We start from the raw sequence: 22847 nt of genomic DNA on the forward strand, positions 1-22847 counted from the left end.
AGAAACGGCTTTGAGCTTAAAGCAGAGCCATTAAAATCCGTGGGAGAGTTGCCATTGACTTCTATGAAGAGTCCCTCCTCTCCTCCATCTCTCGCTCTCGGGCACGGATCCCACAGCTGTTTACTTGGAAGTAAGCGCCAATTTAATCAATGGTGCTTTCTGACCAAGTAATTTGCTTAGCCTCGGCGTGTTCCTCCGGGGCTGGCCTCCTGAGTCAAGGGGGGGAAAGCCAGAAATAGAGCCAAGGGGAGACGTCGCTGTCCAGTAATTGGGTTATGCTTTAAAGGGAGGCCTATGCCAGTTCTAACAATATACTCCTACACAAGCCCTGAAATGTATGATTTCGAGACTCACTCATGAAGGCTATAATGTATATATGTATAGCACAGTCTGTGCAAATCCCCATTGAGAGGGTGCCAGTTGAGTGCTATGAATATTTTGAGAAAGGCTATCCCAATTTTTCTACGCATGTACAGACTGTGTGTGTGTGTGTTAGTTTATAATCCCTCCCAGCGATGCTTATAAATTATCGTGCCCCCTTTACTTGACTTTAAGAGGGAATAATAATGCAAGCCAGCCAAGGCACCATTTGAAGTCGAGCCCATAAAACATTAAGCTGTGGATAACACGTTGGGCCTCCCAGTCCCGCAGACTCAGCGGATGCCTTCTGAGTGACACACTAGACCATAAAGGGCCCACAGGGTTGGACTCTTTGTGCATTGTTTTGATTTATAGTAGTGTGTGAAATATGCCCTCACATGAAGAACATAAAAATAAAATCTACATGCACTATTTATTTATCAATTCAGTTGCCGGGAATTCCCTGGAAGACATATTAGAAAATCATTTTGTTGTTGTTGTAGCAGCTCACCAGTTGTGCGTATTATTAGTTATTGTATTGTGATTATTATTATTTTTTTAATGCTGGAAGAAACAGAAACTGCCATAGAAAGCCACTTTAGATCTGGAAGTGGTTAAAATATTTCTTCATTTGAAGCTGTTTATTCTGTTTTGTTTACAGATCTACAACACTTGGGTAAAAGTGAGATTTAACAAAACGATACATTCCCCCCTCTTCTCTCAGTTAACAACATGGTATTTTAAAAAAAGATAACGAGGTGAATATTATATATATATACATATGTTATACTATATATATCCATATCCATCCTCGTTGTCTAGACAGACACAAATGTAGGAGTAAAAACCTCTCACACACAAAAAGAATTGCAGTAGTTGCCATCATAGGACGTGGAGAGATGGAGCTGCATTATTAGTCAAACTGAAAAGTGAGGTTTTGCTACTGTTCTGTGGGACTTCAAAAGATCTGAATCTTAGCTGAGTGCTTTTTAAAGCGATAAGGGATGCTTCCTTCTGAATTAATGGGCATGTATCGCTTCTAACGTGTACCTAATGCCACTTTCATGTTGAGAAAAGCTTTATAAAACCCAGTAAGAGATTAAATGCAACATACAAATAAAGAGGAAGAGTGGGGCGGGGGGGATGTTTGTGTTTCCTGTCCCTTCTAGGCTTGGGGCAGAAACATTAGTTTACACAAGGATTGTACCAATGTCTGCTACAGAAGACTATATTAAATATTGATAGACCTAATTTCCTATCTCGAAAGCCATTCTGAGCATTTCAGAAGGACTTCGTCTCCTAAACCCTACCGCAGTCTTTCCTTTGTAGATACTTGATTGTCAATATTTCATTCAAAGTTTCTTCTTCTTCTTCTTCTTCTTCTTCTTCTTCTTCTTCTTCTTCTTCTTCTTCCCTCCCCTCCCTGTTCAGCAAAAGTAAGTTTGCGTTTCCAGTGACTTGTACAAAATTGATTTATGGTTAGCATAAATATCATATCATATAAATAATAATAATAATAACAATAATAATAACAAAAATAATAACTGAAACAACAGTTTTAGCCTGAATTGCTAAGAAAATCCTAATTACATCAACACTATTATATTGCTCCTAAATGTCAGTCTGAAGGTGTTGCATATTTTAGACTTTAAAATTATAAACAAGTAACCAGACGAAATGGTGTGTGCAACAGATAGGAAGGAACCAATTTATGTATGCAGAAGTTGGTCAAAGACCAAACAGTCAACTGGCCACTATATAGCAGAATATAACAATATATGAGATATAAGGTAGCTTTTAATGCTAAGTAAAACCATACCAAACAATCTGAAATAAATAAACATGTGATATATATAGATAGATATATATTAAAATAAAAAATGTATCGGCTCTTTTGTGTAATGTTTCAGTTTTTGTATTAATCTATGACTTACAATTTGCTTAATCCTTACATAAACTACAAACACCAGCCACTGTTACAACTGTTCAAAACTACTCTTTCTATTTCAGACCAAATATACTAAATAGGTGAAAATGTATAGTCACCAAAGACCTGAATCAATCTTCCCAAGTTAAGGGGGAAAGGGGGTGTGAAGAAACTCTACAAATATCCACATAAATACATTAAAGACCAGGATTAAATAATCAATGATACAAAAAAAAAAAGAGTTCCTCTTAAAATAATAAATACATCTTATTTAAGTCCAAAGCAATCTTTCACATTACTGGAGAAAAAAAATCTTATAAATTATAACTCTCGAAATAAGTCTCCGTTTTGGTCCCAAATGTTGTAAACGCCTCATCAGGACTCACTTTTGTCGAGTTCTAATGGATTTCTACAACTTACCTTCCAGTACATCGTTACCAATTATTACTCCCTTGAGGGAATGTTTAGATTTATTTATTTTTGTTAAGGATATTGCACTGCCATGCTTTTAAACGGCTAAAAAACATTTAAGAGGACAACAAGGGGTGGGGGATGGGGCGGAAATAATTTTCATGGACTCGGTCGCCAAAGAAAACAAGAAATAGGTCGCTTCTACCAGGGACACACAAAAAAACCCACTGTAATACTCAAAAGTAATACTGCAACGTCAGGGACAAAGTGAGGTAATTTAAACGCGAATGCTTTTCAATCTCTCTCTCTCGCTTTCTCTCTTTCTCTCTCTCTCTTTCTTTCTTTTTTTCTGAACGCGTTCCAGTCTACTACAGATGCGTCAGTTTGGGCGCCTCCTGAATCCTTCCCTGAGATGTGTGGTGAGAAGTGAGATCTGTGTACGTGGGATGGGGGTCACAAGGTCCATGGTGATGGTTGCCTGGGATCTGAGCAGCGCAGCTGTAGTCCACGCTGGCAGATGAAGGATGGGAGAGGTGGCCGATGTTGAACATGGGGCCAGAGGCTGGCATGGAATCAACGAAGTTCCCTCCGACATAGACGGGGCTGCCCTGCAAATTGGGGTTGGCGAAGCCGCCGTTGCTTTGCATGGCGTGATGGTCGTACTCGGCGCCTGGGTATCTCTTCTGCTGGGGCAAGCAGCTGCTGAGAGGCGCCGTGTAAGCCGCCAGCCCGTACATGTTTTGCTGCGATTTGGCAAAGGACGTCGGCGACGGGGCGTCGTAGCTCAAGCTGTTGACGGTGGGCAGCTGGCTGGAGTATCCTACATGGTTGGGCCCGCTCAAAGGCGGGCTCCGGTCTGGGGACTGCCCTACCGGGGAGTGCATAATTCCTTTCGCTTTTTGGTCTTTTTTGTACTTCATCCTCCGGTTCTGGAACCAGATTTTGATCTGGCGCTCCGTCAGGTTCAGCAGGTTGGCCATCTCCACCCGGCGAGGGCGGCACAGATAGCGGTTGAAGTGGAACTCCTTCTCCAGCTCCACTAGCTGCGCGCTGGTATAGGCGGTGCGGACCCGCTTGGAAGCCGGGCCCGGGGGGCTTTTGTCCTCGCAGTTCTCTCCTGTCCAAAAAGGAGAGAAAGAAGAAAGAGAGGAGGTTGGCTGGCTGGCTGGCTAATTTACAAAGCCTGAGAGTATTAACATTGCAGCGGCCGGGGGAGGGAGGGACGGGGGAGGGAGGGAAAATGCTTTGGCACTCTGGGGCAGCAGAGGACTAGGTGCCAATTTTGCGGTGCGCGGAGGGAAAGAGGCGCACAAATCGCTATTATCGCGCAGTTCCCACACTGCGGGAGACCTACCCGAACTGGTATTATCCTCTATTTGTGGAACATCTTTAGCTGCTCACGATCTTCTTTTTCCTGAAGGTCCCTCTCCTCCTGAAATCCTAACCCACCCACACCCCACCATTCCACACTTTCCCCAAAGTATTAAATCTGGACATTCAAAGCGAACTGAAACAGGACGGGGAAAGGACCGGGATATGTCCTCCCCGTGCACAATTGCCATTAATTAGCGAGGGTCGCTGCCTCATATCCTCACGGGAGAGGCGTGATTTAGGGACAGGGTGATCCAAACGACACTTTCCCCCAAATCCTTCGATTTCATTGGATTTTATTTTATTTTCTTGAGACGGGCGGTGCTACAGCCGAGGTTTTCAGCTGCGGACAGCACTCCCTCCCTCTGTCGCCCAGTGTCTACAATGAGAATGGGGTTCGATCTCCCAACTCCGGGGTTCTCAGAGGGTTAGGAAAGTTACAGTTCCAGATGAGAGAGTTGTAAATCATCTAACTTAATTGGAAGAATCGATCGATCCCTGACAGAGCCCAGGAAGGTTCTCTTGGCTGGTCCCAAACAGGAGCAGGGCCCAGGCCTCCAAACTTGGAAGACAATGGAGCCGCCGCCGCCGCCTCTGGTACAGCTAACAAGAGGAAATCAGGCGCGTTTATTAGCTCCGAGGCGGTGCTCTAACTAGCAGGACAGAAGAGTGGGGAATCCCATAGGAAGAGCGTCGGGCGCGCGGGGTGGGGGAGAATCCGGGTTTACAACTCTCCACGCTCCCCTTCCCCAGGAAAGTTGGCAGCAGCCATTTCAAGACAAGGGAGAAGGTCGCAGTGGTTGGATCTGCGACCACGTCAGCGTGTCTGCATAATAAACACATGTTTTGTTAGACTGCGTGTTTGCATTTTGTACACACCTTTGACATTGCTCGGGTTTAGACAGTCTGTAAACTTTCTGCATGCCAAATAAGGGGAGGAATGCTTGGGTCTCCACCTTGTCACCACCAAGATGGTTTCAGAGGACAGAGTCGCCAAAAGCAGGCCACACACGCTTGGGGACAGAAGGTCTCAGAAGGTGATGGACCGCTACTGTTTATTTGTGATGGGGGTGTTATAACTGATTTGATACTTTTATTGCTTTATTGTGCTTATTGTAAATCGCTCTGTCTTTTTTTAGAATGAAGAGCGGTCTAAACGCTAAGTAAGTAAGTAAAGTAAGTAAGTAAGGGACAGAGGGAGGGTGGTCGGTCCACTCTGGATCTGGAGAAGAGACCGGTCTGCTAGAATAAAGACAGGGATTTATTGGTTCATTGTTTCCTCCTCCCTTTTGGGTAACGATAGCTTTTGCGTCATTACAGGCTTTATAGATTCCCCATAATTCCCCTTCTGAAAAAGAAGGGTTGTGGTGGAATCTGATGTAAAGCACCATGGATAAGTTGCAAAATAGTGGGAATTGTGGGAAGAAGGAAGCTCTATGGTCTGTGGATGACTGCAATGTGCCAGAAGAAAGCTGGACACTTGGAATGCAAATTGGTGATATTGTATGTTGCATCGATTTTCTTTTTTTGTGTGTGTTGTGCATTTGCATTTTGTACACTTTTTGGATATTTCTTATGTTTGGCGATTTTTAAAGTTCTTAAACAAATGACACTTTCAATAAAGAAGACACCCCTTAAAATAAGACTTCTAGCAATGCATTTTGCAGTGGGGATCCTTGCGAGCCTAAACTTTGAAATGACAAAAGAGCGGGAGTTCCTCAAATTCCATTCCCCGCCCTTGCACTTTTATTTAATTTCCCTCTTCCTACCCCAGACTAAAATCCTTACTGAAAACCAATTCCCATCTATTTAAATGAGACTTTACCCCTTAAATGCACTTGGGTAACTAACCTCTTTGAGAAGAGGCAAGGGAAGGGCAATATTAAAGGAGGAAATCTTTAGGCTGGTGCAATTTCTATATGAAATCATCAATGTAGGCTTTGAAGTCGCACAGAATTCGCCCTCTGGCTGAATGTTCAAATGACAGCTGGAGGGGGGAGGAAATAAATGTTGCCAAGACAAGTCATTCCATTTACATGGCTCTCCCAAAGACCAGCAAGATGTCTCCAACTCACTTGTATCTTGCAGGGCTGGGAGAGTCAGATAAACGTCTCAGCCTGGTCTCTGATGTTCTAGATGGGTCTCATACCTTCAATATTGGGGGGGCTGGGAGTTAAAAGGGGGGACTGGGTACACCCATATTAATGACTACTAGCCATGAAGGTTCTGCACCACCTCCAAGTTCAGGAAGTTTGCCAATTATTGGGTAAGGTGGCAAAAGAAGGCTCTTGCTGCTCTGTGCTGCTTGGAGGCTTCCCATTGTCATTGGTTAGACACTGCAGGATGCAACATGCTGGACTAGATGGGCCTTTGGTGTGCTGGTGGAGGGGAAGGGGATTAGATTCATAGATCCATAGAGTTGGAAGGCACCCTGAGAATCATCTAGGCCAGGGTTTCCCAAACTTGGGTCTCCAGCCATCATCCCTAACTAGCAAGACCAGGGATGACCAGTGGTCAGTGATGATCCCTGCAATGCAGGAATATGCAGCTGTCCTACATACGGATTGAACTTGCAACCTTGGCATTATCAGCACCATGATCACACCAACTGAACTATCCAGGCTTGGCTTTTGTTGTTACTGTTTTCAGGGTTGTTGTTTTTTTGATGTATTTTGTGCTTTTTACGTTGTTGTTTTTAGCTTGTGAACTGCCCTGAGCTCTGCAGGTGACCAGTTGGGTCCATCCAACCCAAACCCAGACCACTAGGGTCAATCCACTTCATAGCATTGTCTATAGGAGCAAACACCTAAGGGCCAATGTCCCTTTGCCTCCCTCCTCAATAAATATTTGAGGGGGCTGCCTCCCCAAGTTGATGGACATTGCCATTCAAATGGTGTGTGCGCGCACCGCATCTTGTGAATGATTATGCAGGGTGGGGCTTACCTGGGTGTTTCCCCCCTCCCGCCCCAATATTTTATTCAAGTTGGCACCCCTGAAATTGCCTAAACCCTGATTGGCAGCGGCTCTGCATAGGATCACAGAGCGAGGCACTCGGGAATCGAACCTGCGACCTTCCGCATGCAAAGCGGAGCTACAGCCCCTCGCTTGGCAGGACTCCTCCTGCTGCTGCTCTCTCTTTCCTGCCTCTTGCTCTCTGATTCGCGGTGTGTCTGGACTGGAGCAACCAAGGGAAGCCCCCTTGAAGGTCACAAAGGGCCTTGCTGCTCCCCAGGAGGTGGAGCTCGACTGGGTACCTGCGGGGGCGCAGCTGCTCTTCTGCTTGGAGTTCTGGCGGGACTCCTTCATCCACGGGAAGATCTGCTTGCTAATAGTGGCCGCCGAGCCACCCGATGCGTTGGCTCCGCCTTTGCCCTTTTTGGCGGGAACCGAGTGGGCGGGGTTGCTGCTGGGCGGCGAGGGCGACGGCAGCGCGGGGGGCGGAGCCTGTTGCTGAGGCGGCGGTTGCTGCTGCTGCTGCTGCTGCTGTTGCTCGGCTAGGCCCGGCGGCTGCTGAGGGCCTCCCTGGGCGCCTCCGGCGGGGCGCATACAGCTGCCGCTCAGCTCGGCGCTCTTGTGGGCCGGAGGCGCCCGGATGGCGGCGGCGGCGGCTCCTTGGAGCGAGCAGGCCGAGCCTGGGTAGTCGGTGTCCAGGGCGGGCTGGGCGTAGGGCTGAGGAGGGCCCGGCGGGTAGCCGTAGGCGTCCGCTTTGCTGTAGCCGCCGTAGGCCCCGAAGAGGCCCGCGTTGTCGTAGTAGGCGGCCTTCTGCATGGTGGGCTCCGCCGTTGCCAAGGCCTCGGCAGCCCGCTCAAATAACATGGGCCGCCGCCCACCCCGTCACGCGGCCTGGCCTCCCTAGCGCCACGGGCCTCGGCCAGGCGCTGCCCCAGAAGCCACCTGGAAGAGAGAAGCGGGATGGGGGCGGGTCGCACAGACAAGAGAGAAACGAGACAACCGTCAGTGAGGGAGCGGGGAGGGCGCGCGCCTGAGGGGAAGAGAGGGGAAAGCGGGAGGTGGTTTCCTCACACGTTGGCAACTACCTAGGGGGGCAAAGGGCCCAGGAACAGCTGCCCTCTTATACAAACACGCACCCCATTGTAGTTTCACATACACACACACACATTTCCCATTCCAAATTCACCTTCACAACACACACAGACACTCCATTCCAGTTTCACCTTCTCACACTCCTTTCCAGTTTCGCCATCACACACCACACAAGCTCTTCCGATTTCACCTTCACACCACACGCACAAACACATGCCAGTCATATGTTCAAAAGGCTACCTCATAAAACACTTCCGTGGAGTCATCTGGCACGCCTCTCACAAGTCTTATTAATTGTTTATTAATCAAATTAATACACTGCCCTCCTGCAAGATCTCAGGGCGGCTCACAGAATAAAATACAAGATAAAATGCGAGTAAATAATTAAACCAAGACATCAAAACAATAACTCCGCCTTTCCATAGACATATTTAAAAGGCTGTGGAATATTAATCAGCCAATGACCTGGTTGGAGAGGAGCGTTTTAGCCTGGCGCCTCAAAATATGTAATGAAGGCACCAGGCGAATCTCCCTGGGGAGAGCCTTCCACAAACCAGGAACCACTACAGATTCTCTTCATACGTTCATGATCTATACTAGGGCCAAGCGCACAGGCTCGGGCACGTTCTGATCATATGGAACTCTTGACCGCGCCATGAAAATCACACACACGTGTACACTTGGATGGAATCCAGAGGCAATCCGTGCACCCCCTCGCCCCTTCTCAAGCGTGCACAAAACGGACAAAACCAGAGGGCTCTGCGAAGGCAGTCACATGGTGCTGTATCGGAACAGGTGCAAACTTATTTATAATGCTCACAAAAACAGTGGTCCAGCTGTGTTCTGAGATTCGAGCGATCTCCCCAACAGAGGGGGAAAGTTGCTTTGTCGCACACATGCATACACACGATCTTCGTACCCGTTCTCCCTTGCCAGTAAGGGTCCATAGGAACCAACTCCTAGGGGCCGAGGAGGTCCCTTCAGCCCCTCAGTAAAATATTTGAGGGAGTCAGCCCTCCTCCCAAAGTTGATAGACATTGTCATTTAAACAGTGTATGCGCGCCCTGTCATGTGATCAATTATGTGGGTCGGGGTTTACCTGCGGCCCCCTCCCCATATTTTATTCAAGTTGGCATCCCTGTTTCCAGGGATCTGAAGAGTGGTTCGGCTCTAGCGTAGCGCCCTAGAAAAGCATTTTGTTGTGGCAGGAAATGCGTAAGGCCAGGGAAGTAGCATAACTGCACAGAACGGTAGCCTTTATATTTCTTCCCTGCACACAGTCCCCATCCCCCACAGTTTCTTTCACACATGCACCACGTGGTAAACAACCCTCATACAGTATCCTTGCATCGCCTCTTCCACTTGGTCCCTTGTCGGAAATCCTGCCCAGCCCAGACTATCATATGACTCCCCCTCTCCCTCATCACTGTTCCTCCCTCTCCCCTAGCAAGAAAGTAACTGGGTGCCCTCTCCTGCCAATTCCCACGGACGGTTTTTGCACGCTCTCCAATACAGTATAGTGCATTTCACCATTGGCCTCGCTTACGTACAACCACTCATCTCTCCCTTCTTTCTCTCAAGAACGCATTCCAGAACAATTAGCAATGCACCCCGCTCTTAAACACAGTTAACCGGGGTGCAAGATCCAGTGGAATCAATGGTTTTCTTCTCTTCCAGGTATAGGTTTCGAGAATCGGGTGTAAAAAAATGAGTGGTCCAGAGCCACAGTGGCATGGGTTTTGAACTCTTGCACCTTGATGGAGAGCACAGGCAGCTGGAAGTGTACAACTCTGAAATAAATTGTACCGGCCTCCAACTAACAGTGTAGGGGGTGGGTGACTCTACAACTAAAGGGAATGCCCAAACCAAGCCGAATACAGTAATGGATAAACGGGTCTCTGACGCGTTAGGAAGGCATAGATCCTTCTGTACAATGTTCCCTTTGTCCAGCTAGGGTGAGGAGGAGTGAAATGTTTGCCCCTGATTTCCCAAAAACAGAGTGTTAAAGGATGGCTTTTCATAACTTTATTTTACTATTACAATAAACTGATGTTATTCCCAATGTAATGGGTGTGGATGTTTGTTTTTTAAAGGAACAGGTATTTTGCAAAGAAGGAAGAATTATCATTTAGCTTGGCGTGCTAAATTACCTTGGATCAGCTGTTACAAAAATAAGTTTGTTCAAGTGATTTCATTTCTAGCCTTCAAATTCTTACTGCTTTTGCACATATATTTTTACGGTGCTCGAAAACCAAACACTTCTACAATATTATTTTCTTCTACCATATTATTATATATCTCTTTATTTTCCCGGAGGCATTTTTTATGTGATCTACATTCGATCCCTGTGCCATTTTGGTGTAAATATTAACCAACATTTTGTTGTTGTTCCTTTTTTGTCTCTTCACTCCCCCACCCTTGGGGTTTTATTTTTTCCTCAAGTCACGCATGCGCGCGACTATTTGTGAGCCAGGAGTGACATGATGGATTGAACCAGAACTGGAACCTGAAAAACCAGAGAAAATTCCATCTCTATTGTAAATCCTGTCTCTTGGTGTTTTGCTTTGTTTTTCCTGGGAAGATTTCTACGAAGTTAAAGTGTAACTAAGGGCATTCAATAACTTTCATTTGCAATATAAAGAAGAAATACATAGGTCAGCTACCTTAGCTCCTAGTCTTTAGAGATATTTCAACCAAGGTTTCTTGCAGATTGTTTTGACGCAAAAGCTATCTAAAGTAGAGAGAAGCGATTTCCAGGGCAGGGTTTTTCGCTGCAAAGGTCTCTTGTTTGTTTACTACCATGCAGGAAAGATTCCTGGTTGGGGAAATCCCTTATTATTGTATTATGTAGCATTAGATCTCCACTATTTCCTGTATATAAAACCTGCATTTTGTGGGTTTTGGAAGAAGGGATTGTTCTTCAATTATGGGGAAAGACCACTTCCCCCCCTTATTTTCTAGATTCTGATGAGTGTGCTTAGACATATCTGTGGCCCCAAATATAAAAATATGTGTGCGGTGCTCAGAGTTATGGGCTTAGACTGGAAAAACTTGGGTTCGTTTCTCCATTAAACCCAGAAGCACCCTGGGTAACTTGGGCCAGCCACTATATCTCAAACTAAACTACTTTATAGGGAAATTCTGGAGATAAAATGGATTGGGGAATGTATGGAGACCCAAGCTTTTAGGAGCAGAATTCAATAGATAAATAGATAACTGCTTATCAGTGTATAGTTTGGATACCTTGTATGAAGCATACAGTATGTTTTTAATAGGCCAGTCCGTTGAATTTACATCTGTGCTTAGAACTGAGATGTCTAGGAAATATTTTCTGAAACTCCTAATTTCCAAAGATGAAAAGTGTCATTTGCAATTAGTGATCATTGGGTTCCTAGCACATCACTTATAAATGTACTCCTCAGAGATAAGAGCGAATTAATTCAAATTAAATTTATTCACAAGTAAGTGATAAACAGTCCAATCCCATCCTTGTTTTATTTAGAATCTCTACTGAGTTTGTATGGGACTTTCCCCTAACAGTTAAAGTATGCACTGAATTGCATCTTTTAAGATCACAAGCAGCAAGTAGTTGTCAGCTCCAAATGCTGTCTGAAACGCTACCCCTCAAGCAAGTTTGCTAAAGGATGCAATTCATAAGCCTTTGAGCCTGAAGGCACAATTTCCAATTATTTAATTGTGTGGTTACAGCTTTCAACCCCTGCATTTTTGGTGCCCAAATAATCCTATGAAATTAAAATCTCTGTGGGAGCTGACTGAGTGCTGGTGAATCTCGATGTTTACATCCGAATAAATCAGCTTATAATCACAAAATGTAGTGTTTTGATAATGACACCAGACAAGCTGATGTCTGTCACTAGCAGCCTCCCTCAAACAGTTTTGCATTGTTTGTATTTATAGGATATCTTACTTTTCACCTTATATGTTTTCTAACTCCCCAATAATCATTTATGGATGTCATAGCTACAACTTAATTTACCACACAACATATTTATCATAAAACATTCCTAATTACTATGTTTTCTCATCTTTGTCATAATCTACTACCCTTACTTTAACCTACAAAACATTCCAGGTGCCTGCATTTTAAATTGGAGAACAATAGTTGGGTGGGTGGGTTGGTTTGGACACATTTTGGTTCTTTCAGTTAGGTTCCTTACAGTGTAATCCTATACATGTCAGCTCAGAGGAAAGACCTTTTTAGGATAAATGATAAATGGTTCCTAGGTAAGGCAGTATTAATTTCAGCCTAAGAGAGGTGATTTTTTTTTAAAAAAGGCAACTTTAAATAAAATACAATTTAGGACATATTCCATATATCCATTCCACCTCCTTCAGAAATCTAAAATATAGTGAGCACTTCTAGAAGGGGTAGCAGTGTTAGTCTGTTACAACAAAAACATCAAAGTCTCGTGGGACTTTTCAGGCTGACACATTTATTGTGGCATAAGCTTTCTTGGTCTTGAAGTCCCCTTCATCAGATGCATGAAGTATTAGCCTCAAACACTGGAAGAAATTTATATCTATAAACACATACGGTTTGTTGCAAAATGCCATGAAATACAAGAAGGATACGGATTTTTTAATTTTTAACAAAGATGAAGAAAGACCAATAAGGAGTTACATGATTTCTTTCCATGTATCTAATCACGTTGAATCACTTATTTATTCACGAATGATCATCTATAATCAGAAAGTTCAACCCTCAGCCATTTACAAATTCACTGCTAGTCTGCTCTGAATTGTTTTTGTTTATTCCCACCCAGCACCCTACCGCTGCCTCCTGCTTCATTCACCAAAACCAGGTTTCTCCCAAATAGCGCACGAAGCCTTCAGAGAGAATATTGCTGCAAAACTGAGGACCTTTATTTCTTTTCTGAAATACCAACGGCTTGTGAACTCTGCTTGAACCTAACAAGGAGGCAAAGGGCCATAAATCACATGGACAATGCTCTACTGTTTGGTGGCTCATCTTTTTAGATCTACACACACGCGCGCGCACACATTTTCTCCCTCTTTCCTTATTTTCTTTCCTTCCCCTCTCTCTTTTAAAAGAACAACAACAACCACCCTAATGGCACGTTTTGCTGTTGCCGGGATGTCATACGCTAAAAGCAAGGGGGTTCTTTTCGTAGGTAACACCCAAGCACTTAGTGGTTTGGCCCGAACTGTTTACAAGCTGCGTGGGAGGCAGAGCAGAGAGCAGAATTCGCTCCCGAGCCTAAGGAAGCCACAAAATATCCGTGCCCGTGTTTCGAATTTCCTTTTGCAAGCATCTAGAGAGGTTAACCTTGTCTGAACCGTTGTGCTATTAGGCAGAGTAATGGATCCCATTGTTCCCTTACTACTACTCTCAATCCACTGCGAGGAATAATCTCTCCAAATCAAACTGACTACGGGGCGTGGGGGCGGAGAATGAGAGTCTCAGCAACTACCTACCCCCTTCCACACACCCCTCTCTCTCTCACACACACACACACACCCCACCACCACGCACAAAACACCACGTGCCCCAGAAGAGCCCCAAACTCCGCTTCTGACAAGTTCCCGGGCGCTGACAATTGCGTTCGATCGGATCCCCAACCCGCATATTCATACGAAGCAAGTCCTCTACTAATGCCTCCACTACACTTAATTCTGCTGGGGATCAATACCTAATATGATCCCGAATAAATAAAAAGCAGTAAGAGAGAGAGGGAGGGAGAGGGAGGCCGGAGGAGTGGTTAATAAGCAGCCGGAGTTCTCACTGCGCATATCAATGCACCTGTCACGGTGCTGTGTAGCAAAATTTATGACTTGCTGGCGCTAGGGCAGTAAACGCTTCAGTAAGGAATGAAAGCAGCGAAGGGGGGAAGAAGAAGTAGGAGAAGGAGAGAGAAAGAAAAAGAAGGGGGCTGGTGGGGGGAGGGGAAAGACCTGGGCACGGCGGAGTGTAAGACAGGCTGCGTAGGAAGGGGAGACCGGCGAAAGAATGCCCCAGTCTGCAGAAAATTTCCCTTCTCTTGCAGCCTACGAGGGGGCAGATCAGTATATAAAAGGGCCGAGCCGTGGTCCTTTTGGCGCTTTCCCCGCTTCTAAAGCAAGGCTGATATTCACACCGCGCCGTGGCAACCTCTAAGTATGTTCGGAGTCCAGGAGAAGCCCTTTTCTACCGACGGAAGGACTCTCCGGGTCTTTGCTGGGAAGAAATGCAGGGTTGAACCGAGCGATCCGCTGCGGCCGCCAGGAAAGAGCCTGAGGAAATGAGCTATTCTTCGAGGGAGGGGGAGAGAGAAATGGGTGATGGATGTAAATTGACCATAACTGCCATATTCTATCACCGTCCTACTGGATCATTTTGGCTATCACCGCCATGCTGGCAGAGGCATTGTGTATATTCGGTGTTATGAGCTTGTACACAGGAGCTCATGCGTTATGATGATATGTAGATGCTTCTCCTCTTCCTTCTGCTCATCTGTTTGTTTCCAGTAACTCGCAGTCTGCAACATAGTCATGCTCTCTCAGTACATTGGCTCGAAGGGCATATATATACAGTGTGTGTGTATGTGTATATATACTGTATATATCTATCTATCTAAGCATAGACTTCATCTGTAGCCTTGGGGAAGATACGTCGTGTTGGGAAGAGAGCTATCTTAACACTAAATATGAGGTATGCTCACATATTAAGAGCTTCTTGAGCAAATCTACTTCGAGCGTAACTGTGTTGTAAACCTCGAGTTGGGGGAACGGGGCATGATCCATTAAAAAACGGAGCACGTTAAAACCCAACAGTGTTCAACGCCAGATATTTGAAATGCTTAACTAGTGCGGAATCATGACTACATTTTCCTCCAGCCTTTGGTTTCATGTCCTTAGACGGTCGCTGGCATCTGCGTTTTGTGGGACCGAGCAGGATCCTTGTGGTACAGCTTCATCAAAGGCTTTTCCTAGCCCACCACCATCTTTAATAATGATCTACTGAAGCGGCATGATAGGATATCAATTCTGCTTAGGCAAAAAAAATAACCTCCGTGGCAATAACCTTTTATCTATGTACTCCAAGTATTTGTTTGAGGCCACTGAATATTAACAATTTTTTATTTTTTTTGAAAATCGATTGTCAGTTACTTTATATCATGTGTATTAGTGCTCCTAGGGGGATGAACTGCCAGGATTCCCCCCCCCCCCACACACACACAAATACACGCTTCCTGCTCCATTTAAAATCCATCATCTACTGGTAAACCTCACGTGGAGAAAGAAAAGTAACAAATGTAGCCGAAACCATATTTAAAAAAACAAACAAACACTCACCACAGTTACGTTTTTTCTTGTACTGTATTTTATCTGTAATACTTTTGATAGGCTCTTCAGATTCCTTTGGAAAAAACGTGGAGATGTACCTGGAACAAAGGGGAAAACTCAGTGGATCCACCCCCCCCCCGCGTTTTTAACCAGGGGCATCATAAATAATGTATATATTAGGCAGAGCTATTCACTCTTACATGTATAATGCAATAGGACATGCTCCCAGATAGGTGCGCAGAGGGACTGCAGTCCTCTTTGACTTTACGGTTTTAAGCGGGTTTCTTTTTCTTTGTTAAAAATAATGTCTAATTTTCTTTTTATTGAAATATTATACCAGAAGTGCTGGGGCAACTTTCTGAGCTTTGGATATACTCTGTGTGCAAATCTACACAGAATCAGAGTCACACGCATCCATGCACACATACATGCCTTTCTCTCCCCCCCCCCTTAATATTTAACCATTTGGGGAAGCCCTGAACTCAAACTTTCAGAATCTTTTTCACACGCACACATGCACAGGGCTCCATAGCATCTCTATGTGTCCGGCTGAGAATGGAGAAGAAATACCTCCCCAAAAATTGTAGTTGTTGTGAGTAGCAACTTTACAAGCACCCACAAAAAGCGGGTTTGGTGTACTCCAGCGCCAGTACACCCCGCGCCCCAGAAAGTCATATGCATCAGGCGTATGAAGACAAGGAAAATAGGATTGAAGGCAAGAGCATTCTACTCCGAAGAATGGAAAGCTAGCAGGGAGACCCCCGCGCCATAACCCGAGGCTCATGCATTATGTATGGATGTAGTGAGCTTGGGTATGTCACAAGGAGAAAAGCCCGGCCATCACACACCCCTTCCAGAATCTTAGCAGCCCTTCTGCACTTTTCACACGAGGGCTGCTCCATGCAAGACGCAGCCAGATTATTATTATTATTATTATTATTATTATTATTATTATTATTATTTTGCTGATGCTAAGGAGTGATTTACCCACCCTCCCTCCCCAGAAAAGCAGCTCGCGCCATTAATTTGGGGCTACCGTTACCATTTCGCATCGGAAATCTGCCAACTAAGAACTCTGAAGAACATTAACAGAGCTAGTAGGTAGGGCAAGTGGGCAGGCGGGGGGGAATCCCTCCTCGATGAAGCCTGGGTCATTCTAAAGAGAAATATCTAACAAGCATAAGCCTTTGAAATGACCTTTGGCTTGTATAGCAATAACTCACCACTTAATGAACAACCAGCGGAAGCCCCCTCCAAGAGCTGGCAAGGAATCGAGATTCCAACTTTTCTTCTCTTATCCCTCTCCAAGCCCAACTGGGAAGCAAAGCAGACCCTTCCTTCCCTCTTTCCCCGAGCCACCTCTAATTTATGCCGACAAAGTGGAGTTTGTGGGGAAGTGGAGCTGGCTGGTCACACACGATGCTCTAACCAGGTCTTTGGTCTTCCAAGGCCTGTGCCCAGCAAACGTCTTATATAATACATCCACGTGGGCGGACGTCAACTTTAAGTGGTTTTATTTATTTTTTTCGCCCTAACCCCTTTAAAAACGCAGTTCATTAGAAATAAGCCGTGCCTCTGTGCGTGTGTGTGTACAGTATAAGAAGAAAGCTTAAGTTGAAGGGGGGGGGGGGTGTGGTCAGCATCAGAGAAGCCCCTGAGCTGAAGGATTATTATTTGCACATACAAAAAAAGGCAGACATTGTTACCTGCTGTTGATTAACGTGGTAAGTTTTCATTTTGTGTCTAATTAATTATCGACTTCTGAATCCTTCTACAGCAGCAATAAGACAACGCAGAAAGAGGCTGATGGGAAACTCTCTCTCTCTCTTTAACAAAAAAAGAGTAAGCAAAAGCAAATGTTTAACGTGCTAGTTTGGGGTTTGTTTTGATGCGCAAACTGTCGCCCGAGTTTCCTGTCTTCTGCCGCAGCCTTGGGCGCCTCCTGAGCAGAAGCGGCTTCCAGAAAGAGACCTCAAGCCTGAGCTCTCCCCCAAGGGCTGTCAGGGATTTGCTGAGACCCCAGGGCCGATCTCTGAGGATTCCCCAGCGCGCGCCCACTCCAAGATAGAGAGAGATGATTGAAATTTTAGGTGAAGTTCCAAGCAGGCGACTCCTCCGCCGCGTAAGGAAATGAAATGCCGCTTGTCGTAATTGGATTCAGCGGACTAACTTGTCAGGCCCGCAGCTTGGAGGCAAAAGGGACTCTAAAGGTGCGTGGAATGGGGCGTGGGGTGGGAAAGTCGCTTGCTTCGAAACCTCTTCTGATAGAGACCAGCGCAGAACATTTACCAAAGTGCTGCTTTCTTCTCCTTTCCATTGTTTAGCGAAAATAATACGAATTAACGCTATGTGTAGGATGTGCGGGGTGGTGGAAACTTGAGTGGGTGAGCGACAAAAAGATCATGTGTCTATTCATTCCTTTTCTACATGATCATACGATGAGCTGAAAGCAATGCATTACTTCCTAGGGAGCAAGTCCCACTGAACTTAGTTGGACTTAACTTCTAAGTGAACGTCCATTAAGACTGGGCTGCATGAGCAGAAAGCTGCACGCTTACGATGCAGCAAGTTTTCATTAAAATCAGTTCGATTTTTCCAGGTAAAAATGCTGTGGATTCAAGAATACCGGGATGCCATTGGCAGTGCTAGTTGTAAATTCCCACTGAAATCATCTAGACTGAAATCCAAGTAAGACAGCGATCCTTTCCTTACTTACCTGGGAGTGATCTGCATTGAGTTCAATGTGCAAGATTGCTCTCAAAGTGAATTTAAACCGGAGTGGCTTTTAAGGCCCCTGATTTTAAACAGGATCGAGTTTCTTTGGATGTAAAGAAACGGAGTAAAAGACAAATGAGCTATCTACCCACTCGATATGTTTAATAATGTGATCCCTGCTTGATGGCAATTGGCCGCAGTCCAGCACAGAGCTCAGTACACCTGTGTTGCAGTCCCAAAGGCACCTAGGGAGTAAGTCCCGTTGAATTCAGTGGGATTTACTTCCGAGTAAACAGGCTGCGCAGATGCGGCTGCACTGTTCGTTACCATATGTGGGATTGGTTGCGCCCAACCCTGATGAGTTGTAGCTCTTATTTCTTTCGATTATGGGGTGGTTCATACACACGGGCAGATACACAGACCCTAGGAAACGCCGCTGTAGATGGAGCCATGAAAAATATATCAGAAGTATAACAAAAAAGTGTCCCCCCTCTCCCAGCATTTTGCTTTTGTTTGTTTCTTGCGGGAGGGAACAATTCAGAGAAGGTGACAGATTCATTGTAAAACAAACGCGAAGTATGAAGGGCGAGTCAACGTTTCCAGAAAGAGCCAGCAGAAGCAATAGGCAGTGACACGATTTCCACTAGCTGTGTTTAGAATTATATATATATATATATATATATATATATATATATATATGCATGTGCATATATACACACAGTGAATGAGAGAGAATTCCATTAAGTCTGACAGTCCGAGGCTAACAGAGCAGTCTAGAGCCATTGAAATGCATAGGATGCTTGCCATAGGTCATGAATCCTAACCCAAACTGTTAGTTTTTGGTTTCTTGCTTGAACACAAATATATGTCTTCCTCTGAAGTGCCTAATGGAAAATCCTCTTTCCCCCCACTTCCAGGTCACCCCAGCACTTGATGTCTTGGGTTGGGGTAATGCAACGCAGAAAAGCCCTAAGTTTACTACTACTACAGCCTCCACAACAACAAAACATATTATTACGTCTAGACATGCATATATATAGTTCTATAGCACGTTCTATTTCATCTCCCATTACCGTGGTGGTGGGGAGTGGGGGGCGGGCAGGGAAAAAGGGGGATCTGGGATTCAGGATTCCATCTTTGTTCAAGCTCATGCAGTCGCTTACCTGTATCCTAAAACTGTCCTCTTCGGTCAGAAATTGCGCGCTTTCAGCTTGGAAGATATATCCTTCCTCCTTTGTTCTGCAGACAATACACTCCTAAACCTGATCTTGCGGGTCTGCTCGAGCATTTCCATAGACCAGTATTCCCGGTAGAATATATTTTTTCAAGAGCAAGCCAAGATTGCAGCAGCTCCAATAAAAGAGGGCGAATGGATTCTGAGTTCGTTAGGTTTAATAATAATTTCGAAAATCCTTCACAATCAACCCCATGGAATAAAAAAATAAAGCCAGCTGGTCAAGCTTATCGTTTTGCTTTGTTTGTAAATAACAAGCGATGAGGCCACATACCCATCATCTTTTCAATTATAGCTATATATATATTATCTTTAAAAAAAAAAAGAGCCGCCGAAGAAGCCTTCGGTAATAAGAAATACAGGCGCTGCCTTAAAATATAAGCATATTTGTTCACGTGATCCTGAGAGAGGAGATGGTTCTGATTAAGGCTGGAACTTTCACTCGGGTTATCCTCTGTAAATCCTCCCCCATGTATCCTCGGTCTAGGTGGCTGCGGAGCTGGCGTGGGCTAACCCACAGGGCCAAAGGCACCCACAAACCTTCCTAGGTGGGGCGGGGAGCGAGTCATAATAACCTGCTCTAGTCAAGGTGTCCATTCACCGTCCAAGTGCCCAGGGGCATAACACACACAGAGTAGTTTTCAGAGCCCTCTTTAGAAATCCACATTGGCTCCATCACCTTAGCAAACTATTTCACAGAGTAGGTAGGGATGGTGATGAGGAGGAGCGGGCGTGGGGGGCGGCGGCGGCGGCGGGAGGGAGGGAGAGATTAGGGTTGAGGTTGGGGAGGGGGTTTGCAGACCTTGTCGGATATTCCCGGCAAGTTGAACCAACATCACAGCAAATTTGGCTCCAGGATCTCTATAGGGTTATAATAACCCGCGATCAAAACGAATTGCGGGGGGGGGGGGGCTCATGTTAATAGTAGGGGTGGGGCTTGTTCCCCATTGCTCCTCAAAATAATTATTATAGTTTCATAATGAAGGAAGATGTGTGGGCTTGCCTTGCTTTGCTATTTCTGTAAAATCCACTGACGATAGAGGGTGGCTGTAACTCTGTCCTAGTTACCCTTGCACTGTACAGAATAATCTCGTTCTTTTCACCTTTTTTGTTGTTGTAGGGAACAAGCAAATTCGGCAGAGTTGGGTTTGGTCTACGATGAAGGTTGAAGATCAACCTTGTCTTCATTGCTTAATAGAGAGCTCCTGGAGTTGGGGAAACATCTGATCTCTGTCCTGCAATCTCTGTCCTAACTCTCGCTTGTATTTATGTCTGTGTAGAAACCTTCTTCAGATACAACCATCTCGCGAGTTTGTCACACAAATAATGTCCGAAGCAAGTCAGATTATTGCGCAGCGTTGTTGTTACTATGATGATGATGATGATGATGATTACTATTACAGCTCTTTTGTCTGGTGTCTCTAAAAGTAACTTGGAGCTATAAAAGCGCCCAACCTAATCTAGAATCTCCTAAGATTTCATTACCATCCAAAGCATGGGGAACCTGACAGTAATGTATTACCTTACAATACGCACCATAAGTGTGTGGTAGCATTTATCTAAATTACTCTGCTTTATCCTGACTTTGCAAACCAGTCTTTTTTTAAACACACACACACACACACACACCACACACACGGGGTGGGTGGGTGGTGGAAGAGGAGATAAATTGTAGTCCTGTTATCAAAGCTCAGGCAGAAACTCATAGTCAAGAATCTGCTGTCACTTAAAACCTGCGGGCGCAGGATCCAGACGCGTTTTTTGCATTTCTGGAGTCTGACTACATGCATGCTTACAGAGGAGTAAGCTCCTGAATGTGAGACATAATTCCAGGTAAATACTCAGGATTGCATCCCATTGCCTCCGATGGTTCCAGTGGGAACGAAGCATATGAGCTGAATAGGGAGCTCTCTACTCTTTCCTGTCAGATGTCTCTTCGTCTAGCTGTAAAATCTGACGGCGTCGGAAATAAAAGCTGGTTCCAAAAATAATTTAACCTGAGAAACACATACTAACAAAATCAAGCAGAGATAAAAGGAATAAGGACGCTGAAGAAGAAGCGGGAGAAGCGACTTCTAAATATCTTGGGGGGGGGGGGGAGATCGCACCTTCCAGAAGGGACACCTATAAATTATGCGGCTAAAACAAACAAGCAAGCAACAACCCTACGAAATTAAGGCTGAAAACGCTGCAAGCCAAGTGTGAAGCTCACCGAGAGGGCGGGAGGTGAGGGGGACTCCCAGTTTGGCCGAGATGTGCCTCCGTAAAGGATCTAAGGCTTTTTCAGTCCAAGCATATGTTCATAGAGCAATAAAATGGAAAGATTTACAGTCCTTGCTGGGCCTCCTTCTTTCTCTTTCTCCCCCTTCCACGTCCTACCACCCCTCCATCACACACACACACAAACGCAGGCGATCAGCATCGCACCCTTCCAGGAATTACTTACGATGATTTATAACAATAAACCCGGCAATTGTCAAACTGATAAAATATACTGGGCGATACGCAGGAATCAGCGTTATCATTAAAGGGCCTTTTCCGTTTAGGTTCGGAGTTTCTTTGCCTCTCTCCCTCTCTGTCTGTGTCTCTTGCTCTGTCTCTTGTGTAGTTTGGGATTCTTTCTGGGACAAACCAGAAAGATATATATATAAACTTTGCTCGTGTGTATGCGTGCGCGCGCGCGTGGACGAATTCGGAAAGAGCAAATCTGATTCTTAAGTCACTATCCCAAACCAAAAGCATTTGTCATCTTTGAATAATTGAATTAATGTGTTATTGTTTGAATGTATAATTCATAACGCTGGAAACTCGGTCTTTGTCCTGACACATAGCGGAAGTAATAAAAAATATGTATTATTATTATTATTACACAAGCTCTCCAAGTAACGCGTAAGAAAGACCACACCGCTTGCCAGAAACAAAACAAAGCATTTCCAAACAGCCAAAGGCTTAGGAAGATAGCTCTTGGCTTTGTGATATACACACCCATATATGTATGTGTGCCTATGTATTTGCGTGTATAGTTCTATCTATGTGTACACACAAATGCATAGACAGACACACGCACTGCAGTTCAAAATTCCCATTTGCTGAAGCGAGTCTTTTCCCCGCCACCCAAAACAAAACAAAACCCAGACTGACTGGCTGGGTGTCTTCTACAAAATATTCAATGCCGACTCCAGTGGGACTGTCCCCATCTTCAGGTATCCCACCCCTCAATGGTTCCAGAACGCCATCCCTCCCCGCAAATATATTGCCAAACGGAACATCTGAAATCACCCACGTCTTTGTGTGACGGCACCATAGTGTATAGCCTAACCGGGTCGGGAGGATGGCGGCGGTGGAGTGCCCTTAGAATTCATTATCTCTTGGTTAAAGTCTGCCTTGGGTAAAATTTCAACTCCGTTTTATAGCCTTCTATTATGACGCAAAGGGGAAAAAAATTTACGACCCTCGCTTGAAAAGAAGATCAGGGCCTTT

General features: G+C 45.1%; 1 protein-coding gene across 9 annotated transcripts in view; it reads right to left on the reverse strand.

The window, feature by feature from the left end:
- Window positions 1-970: 970 nt before the first annotated feature.
- The window catches only part of HOXD3 (homeobox D3), a 92094-nt gene continuing 70217 nt past the window's right edge, over window positions 971-22847 (reverse strand). For 4 of the 9 annotated variants that reach the window (XM_080971848.1, XM_080971842.1, XM_080971849.1 and 1 more), the window contains 2 exons: window positions 7324-7963; window positions 971-3815 (listed from right to left, as the gene is read on the reverse strand). In XM_080971848.1, the coding sequence (XP_080827974.1) occupies window positions 3067-3815; window positions 7324-7885 (1311 nt within the window). In that variant the 5' untranslated portion in view covers window positions 7886-7963 and the 3' untranslated portion in view covers window positions 971-3066. Of the gene's footprint in view, window positions 3816-7133; window positions 15857-16641; window positions 20043-20470; window positions 22203-22847 lie in introns of those variants that run through there. The other 5 variants (XM_080971847.1, XM_080971846.1, XM_080971844.1 and 2 more) reach the window with 5 other exon arrangements.

Source organism: Podarcis pityusensis (genome assembly GCF_964106645.2).
Source record: "Podarcis pityusensis genome assembly, chromosome: 1".
Lineage (NCBI taxonomy): Eukaryota > Metazoa > Chordata > Lepidosauria > Squamata > Lacertidae > Podarcis > Podarcis pityusensis.